General features: G+C 44.8%; 1 protein-coding gene across 1 annotated transcript in view; it reads right to left on the reverse strand.

The window, feature by feature from the left end:
• ADCY5 (adenylate cyclase 5) overlaps positions 1-21,802 on the reverse strand; it is a 951,006-nt gene that overhangs the window by 603,868 nt on the left and 325,336 nt on the right. The window contains exons 2-3 of the mRNA XM_078682034.1: positions 13,535-13,646; positions 13,253-13,380 (exon numbers count right to left, since the gene is read on the reverse strand). Coding sequence (XP_078538160.1) covers positions 13,253-13,380; positions 13,535-13,646 — 240 coding nt within the window. The remainder of the gene's footprint in view (positions 1-13,252; positions 13,381-13,534; positions 13,647-21,802) is intronic.

A 21,802-nucleotide genomic window follows, 5' to 3' on the forward strand; every position in this document is an offset into this window, starting at 1 on the left:
CTGACACTCTCTGACTCATTCTCATTCAATCTACACGATGCATACAATACTGATCCAGGTCAAGTTACACCGGCCCCACCTGTGAATGTACCACCAAGGCCGAGATATAGCGTTAAAAGGATTATTTCATTTCTTAAAAACAGCACATTTATATCACAATGCACTTTTAGTAATTGATAACACATACAAATAGAAATAACAAATTAATATATAGCATACGGTATACAATATAACACAGTATGTATGGATATTAAAATCCCAACAAAAATATCCACAGTGACAAACAAAGGGAGAAAAAAATTATGTGAACAGGGGACTCTTTTTGCACAGTTCTAAGCGAGCTGTTGCATGAAGTGATCCAACACGCTACATCAAGTTTGCATCCTGGTGAGTATTCAAATCTATTTCTTCCCAAGATGCCTTGTGGTTGGATTCAGGAGTGCTCGGTGTCAACGCTTTTCAGTGGTAAGTTACTTTATTTAAAAACCACCTTCCTCAGGACACAAAAATATAAGGGATCTTTTTCCTCCCTCCTTGGAGGGCTAACAGTGTATTAGTCATTCTTGGTGAGGTGTTTCCATTGAATAGGAAATAATTAGTGAAGTACATCCAATGAATAAAAAGTAATTCTCTGGGGCATGTGGATTTCTCAATGCTACCACAGTAAGACCACGTTTCGGGGGAGTGTTATTTCTCCGAAATGTCACTTTTATATATAGGTGGACATATAGTCCTATCTTAATCCAGGGAAACTAGTTCTCCTGTTTCGCCCCTATTGTAGCGCTGCCACCGTCTGGACGGGAGAATCACTGATCATATGGATCCTCTTCCTACCATGGAATATTGATGGCTGTATCCTATTTGCAGTCTCACACCCAGAGGTGAAATATCAGGATTGTTTGATAATTATTTTTCTATACAACGGCGCATCCAAGTCCATTTCATGAAATGTTCTCTACTGAGATGAATACACGTCAAGTGCCTGCACGGAATTTACCACACCCCAATAAGGCTTTGCAAAATGGGATTGTGGGACAACTCACGCTGTGTTCGCTTTGGGCAAGAGAGCACAGACTTACCTCATTTGGCTTGGGTATGCTGTCGACGGGTCAGTTCTTCTGGACCACCATTTTCATCTGTGTTGATAATGCAGTGGTCTGGGCCATTCGAGAGGACCATAGCTGCTGATGTATGTAAGCGATGCCCTAACTGCCTGCCGCAAACCCGTAGCCACGATGCTGCTCGTGTCTAAGAGAAGGGTGGCTATGCACTGCACGGGGGACGGGGCGGGGACACTCGACCGCACAGGAAAGTGACTGACTAAAGGACTTGACTTACTGCCAAGAACGACTCTTAGAGTCTCATGTCTGCACAAGCACCCCCGCGACAAATGCCCCCCAGCACATACCTGGCAACATGCGATCAAGTGAAAATGGAGCCGACTGGTCATTGGGAGGTGGAGGGGTGAGCAGTGGTGGCTCCTCCGCTAAGGCAGAGGAGCGTTGTCCTACTGCCTCTATGCAGCAAAAGAAAGGAAAAAATCAAATAATAATGAAGTAATGTTATTAACCTTTCATTTTGTCCTCCTGCTGCAGCAGGTGGCGTGAGGGGGCGGGCAGGGCTGAAGAGCAGGGGAGTAGGGTACAATCCTCCCAAATGCACAATGACTGTGTGGTCAGCCCGCAAGGGCCGCCCAAAACAGTCATGAGCACTTCTGTTCGCCATGCAGGCTGCATTACAGCCTGCATGGAGAAAATGCCCACCCCTCCAGCCCCTGGCTGAGAGACATGTGACGGCGCTCAGACCAATCACAACGCGGCATTGCAGCATTGTGATTGACTGCAGGGATCGTGGGAGCCCTGCCTCTTCTTGCTTCCTGTTTCCCCAAAGAAGAAACAGGACGCAGGCGAGGCGGCCGGCTGGGGGGTAAGTGTTTTTTTTGTTTTTGTTTTTTACCGATCCCCTCCCCGCCTTCTCCCTCTCACCCCTCACCCACCCCACTAAGGGTGGGAGGTAGCAGCTGCGACTGGAGGTGAGCTAGCATTGGTTTGGTGTTTATATGAACAATGTGGCTATTCCCTGCATTGCGCAAACTGTATTGACCCGGTGTGGACTGCTGAGACCTTGCAATACTGTAAGTATTATGATTACATACTACTTCTGCCATGGTCTTCATATTTCACCCTGTTTGCCTAAGCCATGCTATAATTCTCATTTTTTTCTCCTTTCTTTGTGTTTTGTTGCGTGTGCCGATGTTTGCTTATGTTTAAACTAATAGAAACATATGTGAAAAAATGCATCTCATTTACATTGTCAATGGTTATCAAAATAGTATCTGCCATTCCCTAGCTTTTGATAATAATCAGTAATAATACTCAAATAAAGATATGACTTGCTCTCAAATGTTTAAGTGTCCATTTTTATATTACAGATAATGCCATGGATTATTTATTTTTTTCCTTTACTTTTTCTGTAGCATCATCCCATGCGAAATACCTGCCTTCATGCCAGCCTGGAGAGTGTCAAGGGAACCTGCAGAACTAATTAATAATTGCAGATAGAGTTTCTTCCTGCTGCTTGCATCTTTCAGTTCATGACCTTTCTAGGGTCTCTGTAAAAGTTAACAAATTGGAAGGGGCTTTGAATAATCTGGTTTCAAAGGCAGCACAAAGGCGACAGCTGAGAGGCAGTGGAGAGGGTTGGTGGAAAAAAATGAGTCACTCTGTGTAACATGTACAAAGAAACGGTTACAAGCAAATCTAAGTACTACAAAGACAAACCTGGGCCTTTCATCTTTGAAAGAACTTTGCTTTAGTCGGTGTTGTCTAATTTGTGTGTCGTTTTGAAATAGTGCTAGTCTCCTGTTCGCTGATTTAACGTGCTTAGCACAGATACATTTACTTAAATTGGACTCGATCAAAAAAGGGATTTTTAACCATAAATGCATGCTTTAGCTGAATAAGGCTCTGTTCATTCCTACCAGGCAGCCACAAAAGGATACCTAGGAGGATTAAATGTTTTTATCACTGTGTAATAGTATGTCTTGACTGCATACACTTACATAGTAGTTAACCTTGCAATACAAGGGATGTGGAGTGGGCAGAACACTGCGAGATTTAGTTTGGAAATGTCCACAAATCTCTCTGACTCTCGAACGCCGGCCCCTCAAACGCAAATGCAAGTGACTTTAGAGACAATGGCTCCCCAGTAGGAGCCCCACTGACCTCACCACCGTCAAATCAGCCATCAGAGAATACCACCACCGCCGCCTCAAGGAAGCCAAGAAGGACGTCCTAACTAACCGCATTGAGTCAAGCGCCAAAGAAACTCTTCAGCATCGGCAGAGAGTTCTACTGCCCTTCTGCTACAGAGAATATGACCCCCCTTTCTTAAATCCTCTATGAAACTCTGGTGGATTAGTTCTACAACAAGATATCAGACATCCACAGCAACTTTCACCCACAAGCAAACAACATCAGTCACCTCTTAATGCCCACCGATGCCACCCACCACCACATGTTTACCGATTGGAAACCACTCACCACGCTGAGCACCACAGCCATTATGACCTCAATTCGCTCGTGAGCACCGACAGACCCCTTCCCCCCACCACGTCTTTAACCTGGGATGGATGGAAATCAGCAGTGCACTCACCAACATCCTCAACTCATCTATCACCATGGCCACCATTCCCAACACATGGAAACACATTGAGGGTAAACCCCTCATGAAGAAACCCTCCATCGACTCTAGTGAACTTAAGAATTACCAACCCATCTCATTGCTCCCCTTCCCCGCCATGGTCCTGGAGAAAGCCATCAATCGCCAGCTCACCGAACACCTGGAAGAAAACAACCTGCTCAACACCTCCCAATCTGGCTTCCGCCCCAACCACAGCACCGAGACCACACTGAACGCAGCAACCAACAACATCAGATCCCTCCTGGACAAAGGTAAGACAGCAGCCTTGATCCTCCTCGACCTCTCAACAACCTTTGACACAGTATCTCACCACACTCTCATCACCAGACTCCACCAAGTCGGCATCTGGGGTAAAGCCCTCAAGTTGATCACCTCGTTTCTTACAGAATACATGCAGAGAATCCACCTTCCACCCTTCTCCTCCGAGCCCAAGAGAATCATCTGCATCCTCCCCCAAGGCTCCTCCCTCAGCCCCAACCCTCTTCAATACCTACATAACTCCACTGATCAACATCGTCCGCACCCATGGACTCAACATCATCTCATACGCCAAGGACACCCAACTCATCCTCTGCCTCACTGAAGACCCAACTTCTGGAACACCATGACCAACGTTACCAACTGGATGAGGTCCACCTGCCTAAAGATGAACACGTACAAGACAGAAGTGATCATCTTCAGGAAAAACACCTCCCCTATGGGATGACACATAGTAACCCACAGCATTCGGGCCCTCACCAATCCCGCTGGCCACACCCGCATTCTTGGCATCATTCTGGACTGCGAACACACCATGAAGTGACAGGTCAACACAGTATCCTCCTCCTGCCTCCACAACCTGTGCATAATTCGAAAGATCTTCAGCTGGATCCCTGTCAGCACTGGGAAAACAGTCACTCAAGCCCTCGTCACCATCCGACTTGACTATGACAATGCACTCTGCCGGAACCACCACCCAACTCCTCAAACAACTCCAGACTATACAGAACACCAAAGCCAGACTCATCCTCGACCTCCCAGCAAAGACCAGCCTCACCCCCCGCCTCAGAAGTCTCCACTGGCAGCCCGGCCAGACAAGATGCCAGTTGAAGTTTGTTAGAAATGGGGTTCTCTAGTTGGCAGAGGTAGGTACCTTTGACCAAAGAGGGACCCTTGCTTCTAGTCAGGGTAAGAGGGATACACACTTTAGATAACCCCTGCTCACCCCTTGGTAGCTTGGCACGAGCAGACAGGCTTATCCCAAAGGCAATGTGTAAAGTATTTGTCCCAACACTCACAGTAACAGTGAAAACACCATAAATGGACACCACACCAGTTTAGAAAAAAAAATATCTTTATCTAAACTAAACAAGACCAAAACGACAAAAATCCAACACACAAAAACTCTGTAGAATGTCTTTAGAAAGGTTGTTGCAAAAATAAACTTGTAGATGATGAAATGCGACACTTTACTCACAAAGTACCTGTGATGCGTAATGCAAAACAAACAAAAGGGTCGCAGAGAAGGCGCTGCGTCGATTCTTCCTGCGCTCCGTTTCCGATGTGACAAGATGGCGCCTCGATGCGTTGCGACGATCCGGTGTCATCTTTAATGCCATCTTTACTGTGATGCGACAATGTAGAGGATATGCGTGCACGCCAGACGGCCGTGCGGCGAATTCAGTGGTTTTCTGAGCCGCGACAGTCCCTGAAACACAGTTCACCGATGATGCAACAACACCCTCAGTGACGGCGACACGATTCTCCAGTGTTGCGGCGACGATCAGCAGCAGCGCATTTCCTCAGCGGTGCGATGGCCCTGCGAGATGCTTCTCCAGTGATGCGACAGCACCCTCTGGCGGCGGCACGTTTCTCCAGTGATGTGCCGGCGAACAGCGGCAGCAGTGACACGCTTCCTCGATGACGCACCAGCAGCTGCTGCGATGGCGTCACGCTTCTCTCTCATTGCGTCGCGATTCCAGCTCCTCACAGCAAAAAGGCCTCGCACACATTTACAGGCCTTCCTGGCAGACTGGAACTCCCAGCAAGGAAGTTCAGGGAAGCTGGGGGTGAAGTCATTTTGTGCCTGGGACTTCAGAAACAGGAGGCCATCTCTTCTCATGCTCTTGGAGACTTTTCTTCAGATGGACACAGCACATAGCAAAGTCCTTCAGTCCTCTTCTCAGTAGAAACAGCAAACTGCAGGCCAACCCCAGACACATAGCAAGGGCAGTACTTCTCCTCAGTCTCTTCGGCTGATCTTCTTTGGCAGGGATTCCTCTTGATCACGAAGTAGTCTAACTTTCAGGGGTTTCAGCTCTCATATTTATACCCCAAAAGTCTTTGTTCTCTATGGGTGAGGGGTCCTGGACCCAGTCCAAAACAGTTCTTGGCACACTCTGCCAGTGCACAACTTTTTCCCTTGTCAGTGTGTGCCAGGGTCATCGGACGCACTACAGGAGCTGGAGTCAGCATTGTGGAAGGCAGGCACTGCCCTATTCAGGCCCAGGTACTACTCCACCCACCACTCCAAATGCAGATACGTCTATTCAGCCTAGTGCTGGCTCGCCAAGACTCCTGGAGCCACCCATGCCCCGGTCATTCTCAAACCAGGCAGTCAATCCACAAACAGGCAGAGGCACATAGAAATGTTGAACAAGAAAATAGCCACTTTTTTAAAGTACTATTTTCAAACACCAAATTTAAAAACCATCCTTCCTAAAAGATAGGTTATTAAATTCTGAGTTCAGGAATACCGAATTCCAATTTTCTATCTCACTCCTATGGGAAGGTATACAGGTAAACATGTTACACAGCATTCCCCATACTGGCCTATGGGCAAGATAGCCTTTCAATAGTGAAAAACAAAATTGGCAGTATTTCACTATCAGGACGTTACCCATGCTAGTACATATTCTACCTTTCACATATACTGCACCCTGCCCAGGGGGTACCGTGGACCTACCATAGGGGTGTCCAATGTGTAAGAAAAGGGAAGGGTAAGGCCTGGCAAGTGGGTGCACTAGCCAAGTCAACATGGCAGTAAACAAACTGCTCACAGGCACTGTGGTGGCAGGCCTGAGAATTCTTTTCAGCGCTACTCGTGTGGGTGCCACAAAAAGCGCTGCAAGCCCACTAGTAACATTTGAAATACCAGCCCTGCCACACTCAGTGCACTTTCCTAGGGACCTACTGGTAAAACAAATAAGCCAATCATGGATAACCAATCACAATAACAATTTACACAGGGAGCACTTGCACTTTGGCACTGATCAGCAGTGGCAAAGTGCCCAAAGCATCTAAAGCAGCAAAAACGAAATTCAGCAGTGTCAAAAATACAGGAGGTAGAGGCAAAAAGTCAGGGGAAACCACTCCAAGGATGCCAGGTCTAACAAAGTTGCTAACCCATACCTACAAAGCCCTCCACAACATCGGACCCACCTACATCAACCAACGCCTGACCTTCCACCAACCCGCCCGTCAACTCCGCTCCACCTCCTTCTCCCTTGCACGCGTGTTCCGCATTTGCCTGAGCAGCAATAGAGGTCGTTCCTTCTCCTACCTCATCGCCAAATCCTGAAATGACCTCCACCTTCGAACCTCACCCTCACTTGCTGACTTCAGGTAAGAACTCAATACCTGGCTCTTTGACTATAGCACATGGAATCCCAGCACCTGGATACACCCAGGTGTAATTAGCTGCGCTTTATAAATACTGTTTGATTTGATTCGAACCTTGCCCGCTCCTGAAATGTTCAGAACTTAAATAACCTGAATATATTCCCTTTTGTGAGGGAACAGAACCCTTCTAAACTTCGTGGATGTGTAGAGTAATGAGGTTATCCAGATAAAAAAAAACGTCCCCATGGACAAAAACAGAATATGAAAAATATGCCTTTTCACAGCGAACAGCGTTTATCCACTGTAGGGTTGTACTGCGTGTAGAATGTACAGCTCTGAAAACTGTTGCTTGTTATTTGCGGTAGTGAGCCTAGAAGTTTGCAGCTGATGCAGCTTTCAAGATGTGTTATTGGATACATATGTGAATTTCCAAAACTGTTAAACTCACACTTATGTGTATTAGTGTATGTTGAGTGGTTTTCGATGTAAATCAGTAAAATGACTCTAAATGAAAAGTATTTGCATAATCAGTTGCTATCCTGAAAATCAAGCATGGATGAGGACCACTTTTGGAGATCCCTTGTGCACATCATTTGTAGCAGAGCCACATATTCAGGAAATCCTTTACACCTTTACATACAGTGAATCTAAATGGAACTGATTTCCACAGTCAACTGTATCTTGAAAATCTGGTTTGGATATTACCTCCAGAACCCATGCACAACACCCCTAATCTATTTTGTATGGTGATGTTCATCATTCTAAAACAGAGCAAATAGTTTTATGCCAAGTACACCTGGGAAGGATATTTAGCTGAATGTACAGTATGAATAACAATAACAAACTTTACACATTCTTAAAAATACTATAAATCTGTCTTTAATTCTTTACTGAGCTATATTTTAGGTTCCCCCATGCACTAATTAATGTATGTATGCATTTCCATTGCTTTGAATGACATGTTTGAAGTTTGTGTTTTCCTTTCCTATAAGGTAATTTTTAATGGCCTCCTCTGTCCTGACCCAAATCTACTGTATGTTAGTGTAGACAATGCCTGGAGTACTTCACCTGTGATTTTATTTCCATCAAAATCCAACATGCCTCAGGAGAGGCACGCCTTATTGACAGTCCTTGAAGATACCATACATGCAGATGGTAGTAGAGCAAGAGAAAATATGAAAAGAGGGACGTATCCTTCTTGCAGCCATCCATCCTTGAGACTTGTAAAGCCTCCACACAGAACACAACCGTTCTTCTACGTCAGAGTTTATAAACAATAGGAGGTAAAGAGATTTCAGATAAATCCTACACCATAGAAGTTAGCATTGAATGGCTCAAAGTCCACCTGCTTGTACAGCTATTCAACTCGTGTATTTTTAGCTTTGTAACAAGGTCCTCCTACATGCCATTATCCCTTTTTGACATAGTTTGAGGCCATTCTAACTCAAAGAGAATCTTCAAACTGCAAGTTAGTTTCAAGAACACCCTTAGGGCCAGATGTAGGTAGGCTTTTACCGGGTGGTAACGGCCGAATTCGGCCGTTACCACCCGGTAAAAGCAATTTGACATGTAGGTCCCTGTAATTTACAGACTCGGTAAATTTACCGGTAGGTAAATTTACCGAGTATGTAAAATACCGAGTCGGTATCATTACTGATTCCGGACAATTGGTATGTAGGTGGGACTCTTCTGAGTCCCACAAGCAGTACCACATCGGTATTTTACCATCAAATACTACTTGATGGTAAAATACCGTTTCTGGTGTGCATGCACATGTGTGCATGCACACCTATGCCATATGACAGGCAGACCTGCCCTTAGGGCAGGTATGCCTGCCACATGGCACCCGAGCCTCTTTTGGGGGTGCCAGAGGGTGTCAAAGTGACACCCCCTGCACCCTTGTGACAGTCAGTATTTTCCGATGTGGTAAATACCGACCGGTATATGCCCAATCAATCCTATGGGCTTCAAAGCCCATAGGAATGCATGGGCATTAACTGGTCGGTATTTACCACATCGGAAATTACCGACTGTTTCCGATTCGGTAATTGCACATCTGCAATTACCTACATCTCGGTATTTTTATTTTCCGACCTCTTAAATACCGAGTCGGTGTGACTCGGTATTTAAGAGGTCGGTAAATAAAAATTACCTACATCTGGCCCTGTCCACTGAGATTGAGGATATTCTCCATTGGTCTCCTCACACTATATCCCCAGGGGCATTCAATCATTGAAACATGCCCTGGCTGGAGGCAGCATTGGTAGACAACAGCACACAGATGTGATGCCTTCTGACACCCTCTGTTAAATGAAGTCAAGTGGCCTGGGTATACATATGTATTATTTGTGTGAATGTTCACCTATATAACCTATATTATGTAAACATGTTTTGCAATAAGGGTTTAGAATATAATCATATATGCACATTTAGGAGAGTTTTCTTACACCAAAGGTGCACTTGTTGTTAAAGCTCCAATGGATGATTGTAACCATGACATTTTAAGGGTGACAGCGAATGGCAACTGCCCGGAGATAAAACCAAGGACACCCATGTCCCTACTCCTTCCTCTGCTGTTTCTTCTATCTCCAATGCCTGTCTAAGGGGAGTACTCATGATTTTCAGCTAGAACACACTGCTTAGGTTTGTTCACAGTAAACTGGGAACTAAGCAGTGGCCACCACTGTGAATTTTCAGAGAAAGGCAAGGAATGCAATTCACAGAAATGAGGGTGTCAGGAACCGGGCCATTAGTTGTGTAGCCTGAACAAGTAATGGGTCCACATTCACTCTTCACAAGGAGCCAAACACCCCATTGTAGCACTTGATTCTCTCAGGGTAGTGGAGCAGAACAGTCCAAGGTCTACTCAAGGAGGTGGTATGGGCTAGTAATCACCATTCGCTGGCACACAGTAATAACACTCAATAATTGACAGTCTGTACTTTTCTTTGAAAAAGTACATTTATTAAACACACATTACTAAATACTATGCAGTGATTTACAAATATACCGAAGGCTGATGGAAATACCTTTCAAGATATAATCACCTCAGACCACCTGAAGGGTCATATAAACACATCAGGTACGTCTATTTACTTGGTTCAAGTTTCAAGATCAACAAACCAGAAGTTAAAGGCTTCATTTTGTAGATACATTCATTCATCAATAATAACAGCCATGTGTAAATGCACTTGTTACTGTTAATAAAGAATATGCACTTGGATAAGCACACATTGTCAGCATTGTTATATCAATAAAGTGTTTAAATATTAACATCTAGCGTCTGTATGCTTTTTATATATTTTCAACCAATACAAATCCAGTTATAAAAACAGCTCCTAGAAGGCATAACATTTTGATCACCGAATATGTAACCATAGACATAACCCCTTGAGAGCATTGTACAACATGTACCTTTCCTGGAAAACCTTCGGGCCACACTAACTGCAGCCATAGACTTAGCCACTAGAGGGTGCTACACTCCCAGCTGTAGAGCTCTTGCTCCAGCCTGGGGAGTGCTCAAAAACTTGAGCATAACTTAGGGTGGTCTTTTTCTTCTTGACCCTTTCAACTTAGGGTCACCTTTAAGGAAAAGTTCATTCGGCCATTGGGGGTGAGCAGCGATGCATGTGAAGCTCCCCAGTGCTTTTTGTTTAATGTTATAGGTGAGGGAGCCACCAAAAGCAGCAGAAATGAATGTTTTTGACAATGTCAAGCCAGCAGGGCACTATGGGGCATCCTCCTGGAGTGTGAATACTTGATGAATGGTTCTCCTGCCGCTGCCTTTTTTTTGTGTCTTTTTTCTGCTGCATGACGTCGCATGTCTTTTTTCTCTTTATTGTGGGTGGGTGCCCAGTCCCAGCCAGCAGAAATTGGGGGCAGCACATGGTGCTCACCCCAGCGTACTCACCGGCTCCTGTGCAGCCTGCACCTCGTTGTGCAGCCATAGGAGCCGGCACCGTGGATGTCACTCCTCCTCTGGTCAGGAATCTCCAACATTGGCGCAGTGTCCACCTGCTCTCCCCGGACACGCAGACACTGGCACAGGGAGCAGTACAGGCCCATCATTGCTGGGGGGACAATGGCACTCTTCCCTCCACCTCTCGCAAGCGGGTGTCAGGGATGGGTCCCTGGTCCCTTCCTGGATATCATGCCCGGGGATGGAATCCTTTAGCACTCGGCAGAGTCTGGGGAGGGGTTCAACACATGCCCAATCAGTGGCGAGTCTTTGTAAAACCCTTGCGTGCAGACCTCCAGGCTCAGGACCAACCCGGGGGTAATTCTTGGAAGTGACAGTGCGGGGAGCCCCACGTGCCCTGTTCGTGAAGAGGTCAAAGGTTGTCAGTCTTCCGAAGGCCATACCTAGGGCCCTGTTGGGCTGATTTGGGTGATCAGGGGCTCATTATACTCCTGGTGGTGGGCCCTAGCCACCCGAAATCCTTTCCTCAGGCCTCCTACCCGCAAAGGTAGTGAACTTTCCATAGGCTACCTACACCACCCTTTCTCTAGCATTTCCTCTGGAGCTTTTCTCCTCCTTAGCACAGAAGCACAGTCTTCCCCTAACCAGGTCTCAGGAGGTGTAACTAAACCACCTTCCCTGGCCCTGGGGCGAGCCCGACTGGTCCTGGGGTCAATTGCAGTCAGAGTACTTAGTTCAGATGGGCATCAAGGGTGTTCCTCCTTCCGGGTGTCCATGGCTCCTGCCTCCCGTCCCAGTGTCCAGCAGAAAAACTTGAGATTGCGGTCACACAACAATCTTACATCCCGTGATTAGGAAGGCATGCCCTTGGCACACACATTCCTAATAGCGACTCGCAAAACCTATTGTGCGAGTCGGTAACAGGTTACTGACTCGCAGAATAGGTTTGGTACATACTACAACCCTTTTTAGAGGTCACAAATGGGCTGATTTCCTGTTTGCAACCTCTAACAATGGTTATACATCTGGCCCTCAGAGGTTTACCTACAAAGTACCTTTATTTGGTAGAACACATCTAGACACCGCCCTGCTGTTTATTCATGTATGGTCCCTTTACAAATGTGGCACAAATCCCTATTTTTATATGTAGCACAAGGCTGGAATAAGATGTGGCTCACCAATCAACCATCAGAGTACTAAAAGTCCAAGTGTGCTTTAAAACCTTTATCAAGGGCTAGTTTATGATCGGAAGTGCACGGAGACAGTGTTCATTGATCAAAAAAGAAAGCATGCCAGAGTATCCTCCGCTGGGCATTTATCAGCGGTATATGATGGTAGTACTGCACTGTACACAACCAATACAAGTGTGTCTGTGCTATGTGAGTTTGAATGTGTTTGTAAAATGTTACGTTTTTATAAAGTTTTTCCTCCCCAAAAACTTCATAAAAACATATTAGACAATAAACTAATGGATAGGTGCAAGAAAGCTAAAAACAATGAGTTTAGCATGTGAATGACTAGATTTTAGGATGTTGTGACAAGGAAAATTATGAAACTGGATATACTGGTTTTAGATAATGTGTTGATCTTTTGTTCTGCTCTCTCTAACTACTGGATTTGGGGAAGATTAGGTTGATGACGTCTAGGGTGTTGAATAGTGTGGGAAACTGAATGGTTTTATTGTTGCTTGGTTAATAAATAGAATCATTTATTTATGGGTTCTCTTTACATTTGACTGTCAGATAAGATAGACCTATTCGATCCCAGGCATGTACTATTTTTACCTGAGACTTTGTAAGAGGAAGTCCCCCTTGTAACAGTCTCTGCTGTAGTTCAGAGTTTCTGTAAATATAGCCCAAGATGAAGGGCGGCTCATTTGGCTGACAGGCCGCGTCACGTCTGCAAATGGCGAGAAACACAACACAGGAGAGGAAATTCTGCAAGCCATGGTTTTGATATCCGAGGGTTCATGTGATATGGAAACCATAAAGAACATATCATTTCATATCAGTTAAGAAAGAGGTAACTTACGAAATCGCCTCAATCATGTCCATGCCCATCTCCACGCAGCAGTGGGCGTGATCCGCGCGAGCCTCTGGTAGCCCAGACACACAGTAGTAACAGTCTCCCAGGATTTTTATCCGTAAACAGTGGTTCTCCTACAGCAGAAAAAGAAGTGAAAAAACACAGGAGGTGAGTACATTCATATTTGTAGTTACTTGCTTTTAGGGAGATGATGGCTTTGGGACTCAGAGTTTAATGTCTTTATTCAAGAGTGGGGAGAGAAAGCAAGCTGACAAAAGATCCACTTACAGCAGCGAGCTTATCGAATCTGGCAAAGAGCTCATTCAGCGTCATCACCAGCTCCTGAGCTGTGCACTGTGAGGCCAGGCTGGTGAAACCTTCGATGTCAGCAAAAAGGATACTGTGGGAGAAAAGAGAGGAAGCATGCATGAGAAGGGAATATCTGAGTAGCGTTTAAAGCAAATACAATTACAGCAAGGGTGTCATTGGATTACAAAAAATCTGTATGAATGTCTTAGTTTCCTCTCATGCACTGTGGAGGTGCAATCATGTACACCTCAGGGGGATGTCCGATATCAACATGCATTGGTTGATCAGATTTTGAGTAGCAAAAACAGGGGCAGGCCAGACATAGAAGTAGGACTAAAGGCTGCCAATGATCATGGAATATCTGACCTGTCCATATTGTGTGTGTGTATGTATGTGTGAAATCTGAAATTAGCTTAATTTATCTTAGTGCCGATATAGGCAACCCTTCCCACACATGAACATAGCATGCACTACAATAAATAATCACACATGTGACCAGGAGGAACAAAGAGGAAGGTCAGTGAGCGGGGCAGGTATAAGTACCTCGCCCGATACTCTGAGCGCCAGAAGTGACGTGGCCTCGGCACCAGACTTTGGGGGACCCCCCTAGGGTCCCCATGACTAGAGTGTGGTGATGTTTCTAATGCGGCACAAAGGTGGCCGCCCTTTTATATGGGCACACTGCGTGTGCCTCGGGCACCCTCATTTTTCTTTCAGGCAGAGCAGGAAGAAGCCAGAAGTATTTGTAGCCATGTAAATGTGTGCTTATATAATATATATATATTTCTATAAATAGGCACACATTTTCAAGGCTACAAAGCATTAGTCAAGGCAGGACCTTCTCCCTGAGCGCACCCCCTACTCTCCCTCCTCCCCGCTTTGTTTTTTCTGTGCTGGGCGTATGTATGTAGCTGACCTCCTCCTGTTGTGCCTGAAACAAAAATAAATTACATGAGTTATTTGACTCGTCAGAGGCGCTGAGCACATGTTACAGTTCTGTTTTGCAGGTTGAGCTGACACATCCCGAAAACCGGGACATTTATTTTAAATTAAGTAAAGTGTCTGGACAGGCTTCCAAAAACTGGGACTGTCTGGTCACCCTACACATGCAGCTAACGCACATGCCAATGTCAGGGAAGTGGTATAAAAGGGGGTGGTGATGGACGGAGCATCTGAACCAATCAAACACTCACACCCAGTCAAAAGATCTGGGTTTGATCCATCACCGTTCTTTAGCCCACTCTGCCACCCCAGTTCAGACATGGCTATCTGCAAATCAGTCTGACCCTGTGCCTCATGGGAACAGTCCAGCCCGAACTGCCAAGCCATGCCTTCCCTGGACCGGAAACAAGCTTCCGAGGACCGGTTTCTGGCATTCCAGCCGTCTTCAGCCCGGCTTGCTTGAATCCAGTGGCAAAGCGAGCAAGGGACTCACGTCTGAGCATACCCTGCCACACTTATGTCAGGGAAGTAACACAGGCCCATGAGCCCTTCGTGGTACCGCACATAAACATTCGCCTTACTTGTCCCACGATCAGCATTATATTTATGTACAAGTACGAAATGCTGCAATCTCAGGGATCCGGATGCCATTTTGTGGTGAGGAGCTATCATTCTCCGTCACACCACTGTTGATACAACTATAAAAACTACTTTGCTAATTATCAGCATTGTAGTGTGCCCCTACATCATGCGGGGTTATAGTAACATGTAGATAACACTATGCATATATGCATTTTGTAAAGCACAGAATGATTCTTTGTGATTGAATAAGTTTGCTCTGTCTGCCAATCAAAGATGTTCCTGTGTGAAGCTGTCAGTCATTCACTTATAGGAAAGGTGTCAATGGGCCTCTGTGCCACCTCCTGTTGGTGCTGGACAGACGGGTTGGAGGGTTAAGATCTGTTATCTTATTCTATATGTATTACTAATGTGGCAGTCAAACTGCAAGTCGAACCTATAAGGGAGATGCATAAGTATATAACCAAGGGCCTGTTCTACTAATATATCTTTGCAAACCAATCGGTGTTCAAATTGCACAGTTGGATGGTTTGCAAAGAGGTACAGAAGTTTTGATAAACCAATGTACAAAGAGCTTACGTTGCAAATCCCCCATTTGAAGGAAACCACAAAACCACTGGCCTAATATTTATTAATTATGCAGGTTGTTAATTGCGCCACATTGCAAATGCCTGCAAATGCATGGATGGTGTCCTGCAAGGGACATGGGACCACCATCCTTACATCAATTTCTCAATGGAGGGCATGAGTCAGGGGTACACGCAGGTACATGGCGTCCACCCACTATTTTCACAGGGTGGATGCTGTCCCCCCTGTCAAGAAGTTAGGCCCAAAGAAATATGTTGAACTTGTCCCGGTGTAAGACACCGGACATGTTCAGCAGCACCTGCACGTCATCTGCTTTCCATTTCCAGCAGCAATGTGCATTCAGCGAGGGGGCTTTTTTCACCTCCAGCTGGGCCAAAGTTAATGGGCCATCAGAGCTCCTTTTTTTTAATATATTGACTGGAGGCGGCCTGGAAACTCAGAGTTAAATGCAAAAGCCACAGAGGGAACAAAGGCACACTGCTTGCATGCTTTTGCCATTGTTCTGTCCCTGTATACAAGTGCAGACACCATAAGAGATTCAGATGGGGTTGTTTGTCCCAGTATTTACACACATCATTTAAATGGCACTAATTAATTTCTTTTATAGCACTACGTCGTGACGTCATGTGCTGTGATACCATGCGTCGTGATGTCACTTGCATAGTGTCTAACTTGGTCAGTCCCCGCACTTCTTTTTATAGGACTTGTGCCCTGGCCCGGCCACCGTTCATGATTTACAAAGTGACAGCCAGATAAGATAAACCTCATGGATGCCAGGCATGAACCAAAAGGAAGTCTCTTATTCACCCTTACAAGCCAGATACAACCTAAATTCAGGGGGAGGAATCAAAACAATGGTTTGCCACTGCACTTGCGGTCACAAACCATTGATATATGTAATTGCGGCTCACAATCGAGAGGATGCCCCTTTCAAATACCATTGTCTATGCAGTTCATAATGAGTAGCAGGATCCCATTTGTAAGTTTCAAAGAACTTGCCAACTTGCTACTAAACTGCAAAAGGAGTTTAGTCATGGCAAAACATTCAATCGCAAGAGGTGCTAATCTTGAAACAAAAGATGTAATGCCTATTTATATTGAAATTCAAGGTTAATTTGGTTAAAATACAATGGAAGTGAATTCTAGAAGGCTCTTAAAAAAAGTGAATGTCCAGCCACTTGCGTACAATAAATGAGGACAAAGTTATTCCCAAAAAGATTTAGAGTAAGAGGACAATTCAGATGTAAAACTGACCTAAGCGGCATTTTTTTAAGGTTCTCTGGGAACAACGCACACAACTGACAGACTGTCCACCTACACACAATATTTACAAGTAGGACTAAGAGAAACACGTGTCAGGCAGGAAATCTACAATTTTTTCACACACTTTTCTGAATCCCTAAAGAGAATAACACTCCAAAAATCGAATGAATATGCCATTGTTATTTACTGTGTATTCACCTCAAGTTACCCTCAGGGGAATTGAGAAATAATGCAATGGAGGACAATGTTCAGTGGAGGGGGGGAGTAAATATGAGAAGAGTTGTCTTGTGCTGTATCAGCAGAAAGCCGCGTATTCAGTCCAAGACTTTTCACATGCAAATTTGTAGCATCACGTGCAGTGGTTCAACTGGCTGAATAAAAGCCAAGTATTGGGACAGAAAAGTCCTCTGCATGGTAAGAGATGTGTACCCCTACCCTGAGTGCCCAACTGCACTGTTGTCTGTATCTCTAATGCAGATTTTTTTTGTCATAGGCGAACATGGATCATACGCATGCATGTGTGCCTTGACATAGGTCTCTCTTATGGATTACGGTCTTGTTAGACCAACAAGGGCGCCCAAAGCGCTGCCCTCATAGTTGTGGAAGGCTACTGCCTTCACCGGGAGTTAAGTAGCACAAGCGCAGTGGTGGCAACATACCATGTAGTGATTAGTATTTGTGAGCAGGACCTTTTTACCCCGTACCACTGGAGTGAGGCCTACAGGCTCACCCCCAACCCCTTTTAAAAGTTCTGCTGCTGTGTGCTTAACTCACACCTGGCCTACATTAGTAAGATGTGGAAGGGTGTGCCTGAGGGAAATGTGCAAAGTGCATGTGTGTTCGTAAGAATTATAATGCACAAAGGGTGAAGTGTGGTACAGTGCATGCATGGTGAATGTGTGTATGATGGCAGTGTGTGTTTTTAAAATAACACACTTTGGCACTATACAGAAAGGGGCTGCAGTACTAGAGCCCTATTGTCAAGGTGAATTGTGTTATTGCTTTTGATTGTCGCTTACCTTTGCATGTGTAGATTTAGAATTAAAATACTTCCTTTTATATAACTGGACATTGATGTATTGTTCGCGCTACTTGCAAGTTGAGTGATGAGTCATGTTCACTGATCTGTATCTGTACTTCCTCTGGAGGGAGCCTTAACTGCTTGTCAGATGCTACCTAACTGAGAGGCAGGTGCAGAAGGGGTGCTTGGCTCAGTTGAGCAGGATTCATAGTAGGTCAGGCTCCTACACATCAGGAGTAAAATATCTTAGTCACGAAGGGTAGGCCCAGTAACTCCAACTTAGCCGTAGCCCACTGAATGGGGCATTGACACCGAGCATAACTAAAGCTATCACAATACATTTTTCATCAATTAAAAACTCTGGACTTCTGGCCTGCTGACATGTAGCTGGAAAATTACCACAGATGAGGCACAGATGAAAGCGCAGGGAAATTCCCATTCAAATACTTCTTAAAGTTGTGCAACAAGAGTCCACCAAATGTTCAGCTTTTCAGCTTAACAAACTATTGAAAGTGAGTTTCCCACTCTTCTGCTCTAAAAGATAAATGTTCACAGAGCAATGTCACTACCACTTCTGTTAGTGAAGTGTAAATCACATTCCTGCAATCACATTCAGGAATACATATGTCCAGTCACTTCACTTTCTTTTACAGATGCACAAAGCTCTCGAAACTGAAAAAAACAATCTTCCTCACTAACAAACTATCAAAAGGCAGCCAAAAGAGACCACTAGAAATCTCTATCACTCCCCTCCTGACTCCGGCCAAATTTAAGAAACAAAAATCACTCACCTGTTCCTTTTCTGGGAATGTCCCTCGATTCTAGGATGCTCTGCCACAGATTTACGTGACAGTCAATCATTCCTTCACTTCAGGAAAAAACCGTAAATGACTTCTTCTCAAAAAATACCTAACCACCCAAATCGATTTGACTTGATCCAGAGACTGAAAGGTACATACGGGAACCCTTTTCAGGAGCACAACAAGGGTGCAAAGGCCAAATATCCCCAGGAAGTCCTCGCGGGTGGACCCTGGAGGAGAGACGGCGCCCCGTTAGTCCTACGGACGGTTGTAAACCTGATCAACCGGGGACTGCACGGTACATTCCGCCCCCCTCAAGGGGCGTGAGTAATTGGGTGGACTGGCGGTCCACAGGTAGAAAGGGGTAAACCCTCCCCCAAAATTGGTATGCATCGATTGGTTAGTGCCACAGTGCAATTTGGCTCTTCAGGTGGGCAGGCAGCGGAGGGGCTGTCCACCCTTGTATCCCCCGCCATGTTGGCATACTTCGGTATGCAAATAAACCTGCAGCAATTTTCTCCTCAAAAAAAGGTGTCTTGTGTGTTTATTTAATCAGGAGATTGCTGTATGTATGATGGGGAGTGTGTTGCCGATATTGGCACTAAAAACGGTGCATTCCCCAAGTGCAGCGGTTCTGTGCTGCAAAAAAATAGGTTTGTTTTACGTGAAGTAAGTTGCACCAACAGTGACCTGCAAAAAAGCTGTTGGCTTCAATATAGGTTAAAAAAGCAAATACGTATGTAAGCACGTACGAAATTGCACATGTGATGTGTATGAACAATGGGACTTTGTGTCAATAAATGCGCCTTAGCTGACTGCACGCAGCACCATTTTGCTGCAGCACAGCACATCTCTGGCCTGTGGCATTCCAAGGTTACCGTTGGCATCTCTTATGACGCCCAGGACAGATGTCTATCTCAGGTGCTGAACATAATTCCTGAATAGTAGCTTTGCACTAATCAGATGCCAGCTGGCCCTAAAGAAGACACATTATAGTTCTGCATCCAACCCGGATTGCTGAATGTCCCCAAAGTACCCAGGGTTATGAACCTCAGACGTGTTCCAGCAATGGCGCCTGCAGCAGCACGCCAGAATCTGGCCCAACGCCAGAGGTACCGGCATTCCGCAAACGGGCGCGTAATGTGTGACGCCACGAACATCCTATTACATGCTAGAGCAAACCATCCATGAGCATCGAACAGCAGCTCCATTTTCAGACACTGCATTAAACAACAATTGTATGCCTGGTACATTAAATAGCAAACTGAATCATGGATGAGTTACAAGGAAGATGTGATCCGTGCTGAGACGCTCATCAAGCACAGGCCGCGCAGCTGTCCGTAAAGATCACGTGACAGCCATCTCACTGTACGCATGCCACCTTACAGCATGCGATTTGAAACGCATGATCCGCCAGGACAGGTAGCGGTTCTCCTCTCCACTTGTAGTCCGGGAAACATATTTCCTTTTGTATGCTGCATACTACAATACATACAACTGCATGCAAGTAGGGATCAGGGCCACACTTTCACACCCAGAGCGCATGATTCACAAAGATGCTGCTACGAGTAGGTGCATACATGCCTGTAGACCCGATTTAGGTCGGCCACTCCCGTTTTTTAAAGCCAACAATTGCTTGATTTTAGCGGTTTTATGCCTAACATTGACTCAGTTTCAGTTTCAAAATGCTTTATTCGGTTTGTATAGATACAACCATATAGCAACATTCATAAATACAATTGAAGTCACTTTTATAAAGAATGATGAAACTACTAAAACAATTGCATTAATACAGGCAAAAATAAAATCTAAAAGAGAAAATAATCACTAAATATAGCGTCAGTTTACACGTTTTATGCAAGGCATGCCGGGGGGGGATAATACTAAATAAGAGACCTACACAGGGCGAAAAGTGCAGTAATGTGTGCAAAATAGGCAAGGATTGGACATAGCACTTAACGACAATCAGCAAATTAATGCAAAACATATCACATCAATATACCATAGAGTAATCACTTGTAAATAGCAGCCCTTTTTTTACATTTAGTACAACATGCAGATAGGTGGTACTTTAAACAAGAGACCTATTCCAGGCCTAAAGTACAATAACATGTGCAAAATATGCAAAGAAAAGGGGGACGTTTATATTTAGCAGCAATTATTAAAGTGTAGTGCAAAACTTGCTGGATAAGGTAGTACCAGTCAGAAGAAGGCTTAGACTGATCATAAAGTGCAGTAGTGTGTGCAAATTGTGCAAGGGATAACTAAAGTGCAATGTCTACAACTTTTCTCACGTATTTAAGCAGCAATTGTATACAAACAAAGAAGGACCTGAACTGGGCATAAAGTGCAATAGTATGTGCAAAAATATGCCAGAGTAACTAAAGTGCATTAACTGTAAAAGTCTATTACATATTCATCAACAATTATATACAAAAAAAATTTAAAAGGTATAAGTCCAGGGGGGTACAGGCCAGAAGAGCAGTCAATACAAGGTCTAAAATCATGATAAAAACCAGAGGTCACGTATAAGAGAAATGCATAAGGTTTGACAGTAGCTCACAATTGATCATAGGTGTCTTTTCCAACGGAGATCATATGATAATTGATTTCCTGTGCCTAATACATTTAAGAACATAAGTGGCTACACGATAACATATGTTAGGGGACGACAGGTCAAACAATAATTGCATTGCAGCTCTTATATCATACATACTGTATTCTAAAAATAATTGTTTTAGATAAAATTTTCTAAAACCAGTATAAAAATTGCAAAAAAGTAAAAAGTGGCAGATACTCTGTTTCGATTTTCCATCGCATGGGCACGGGCAGGACCCCGGCTTCTTTATAGTAGGGAAGGCCACCAAATGGTGGACTATACCCAGCCTCAGGCGTGCCAAAACAAAACAATGGGAGTTAATACTGACAAATGTAAGGTATAATGGGAATCCTGTATTTAAATTGTATTCCAGGTACAGTTTGAGGGTACTTTGTGTAGCGCACCCCTTCATTCTAATCCCTTCAGCATGATCCATATAGGTGGTTTTAAGGTCA

The sequence above is a fragment of the Lissotriton helveticus genome, chromosome 3_1 (genome assembly GCF_964261635.1).
Source record: "Lissotriton helveticus chromosome 3_1, aLisHel1.1, whole genome shotgun sequence".
In the NCBI taxonomy this organism is placed as follows: Eukaryota; Metazoa; Chordata; class Amphibia; order Caudata; family Salamandridae; genus Lissotriton; species Lissotriton helveticus.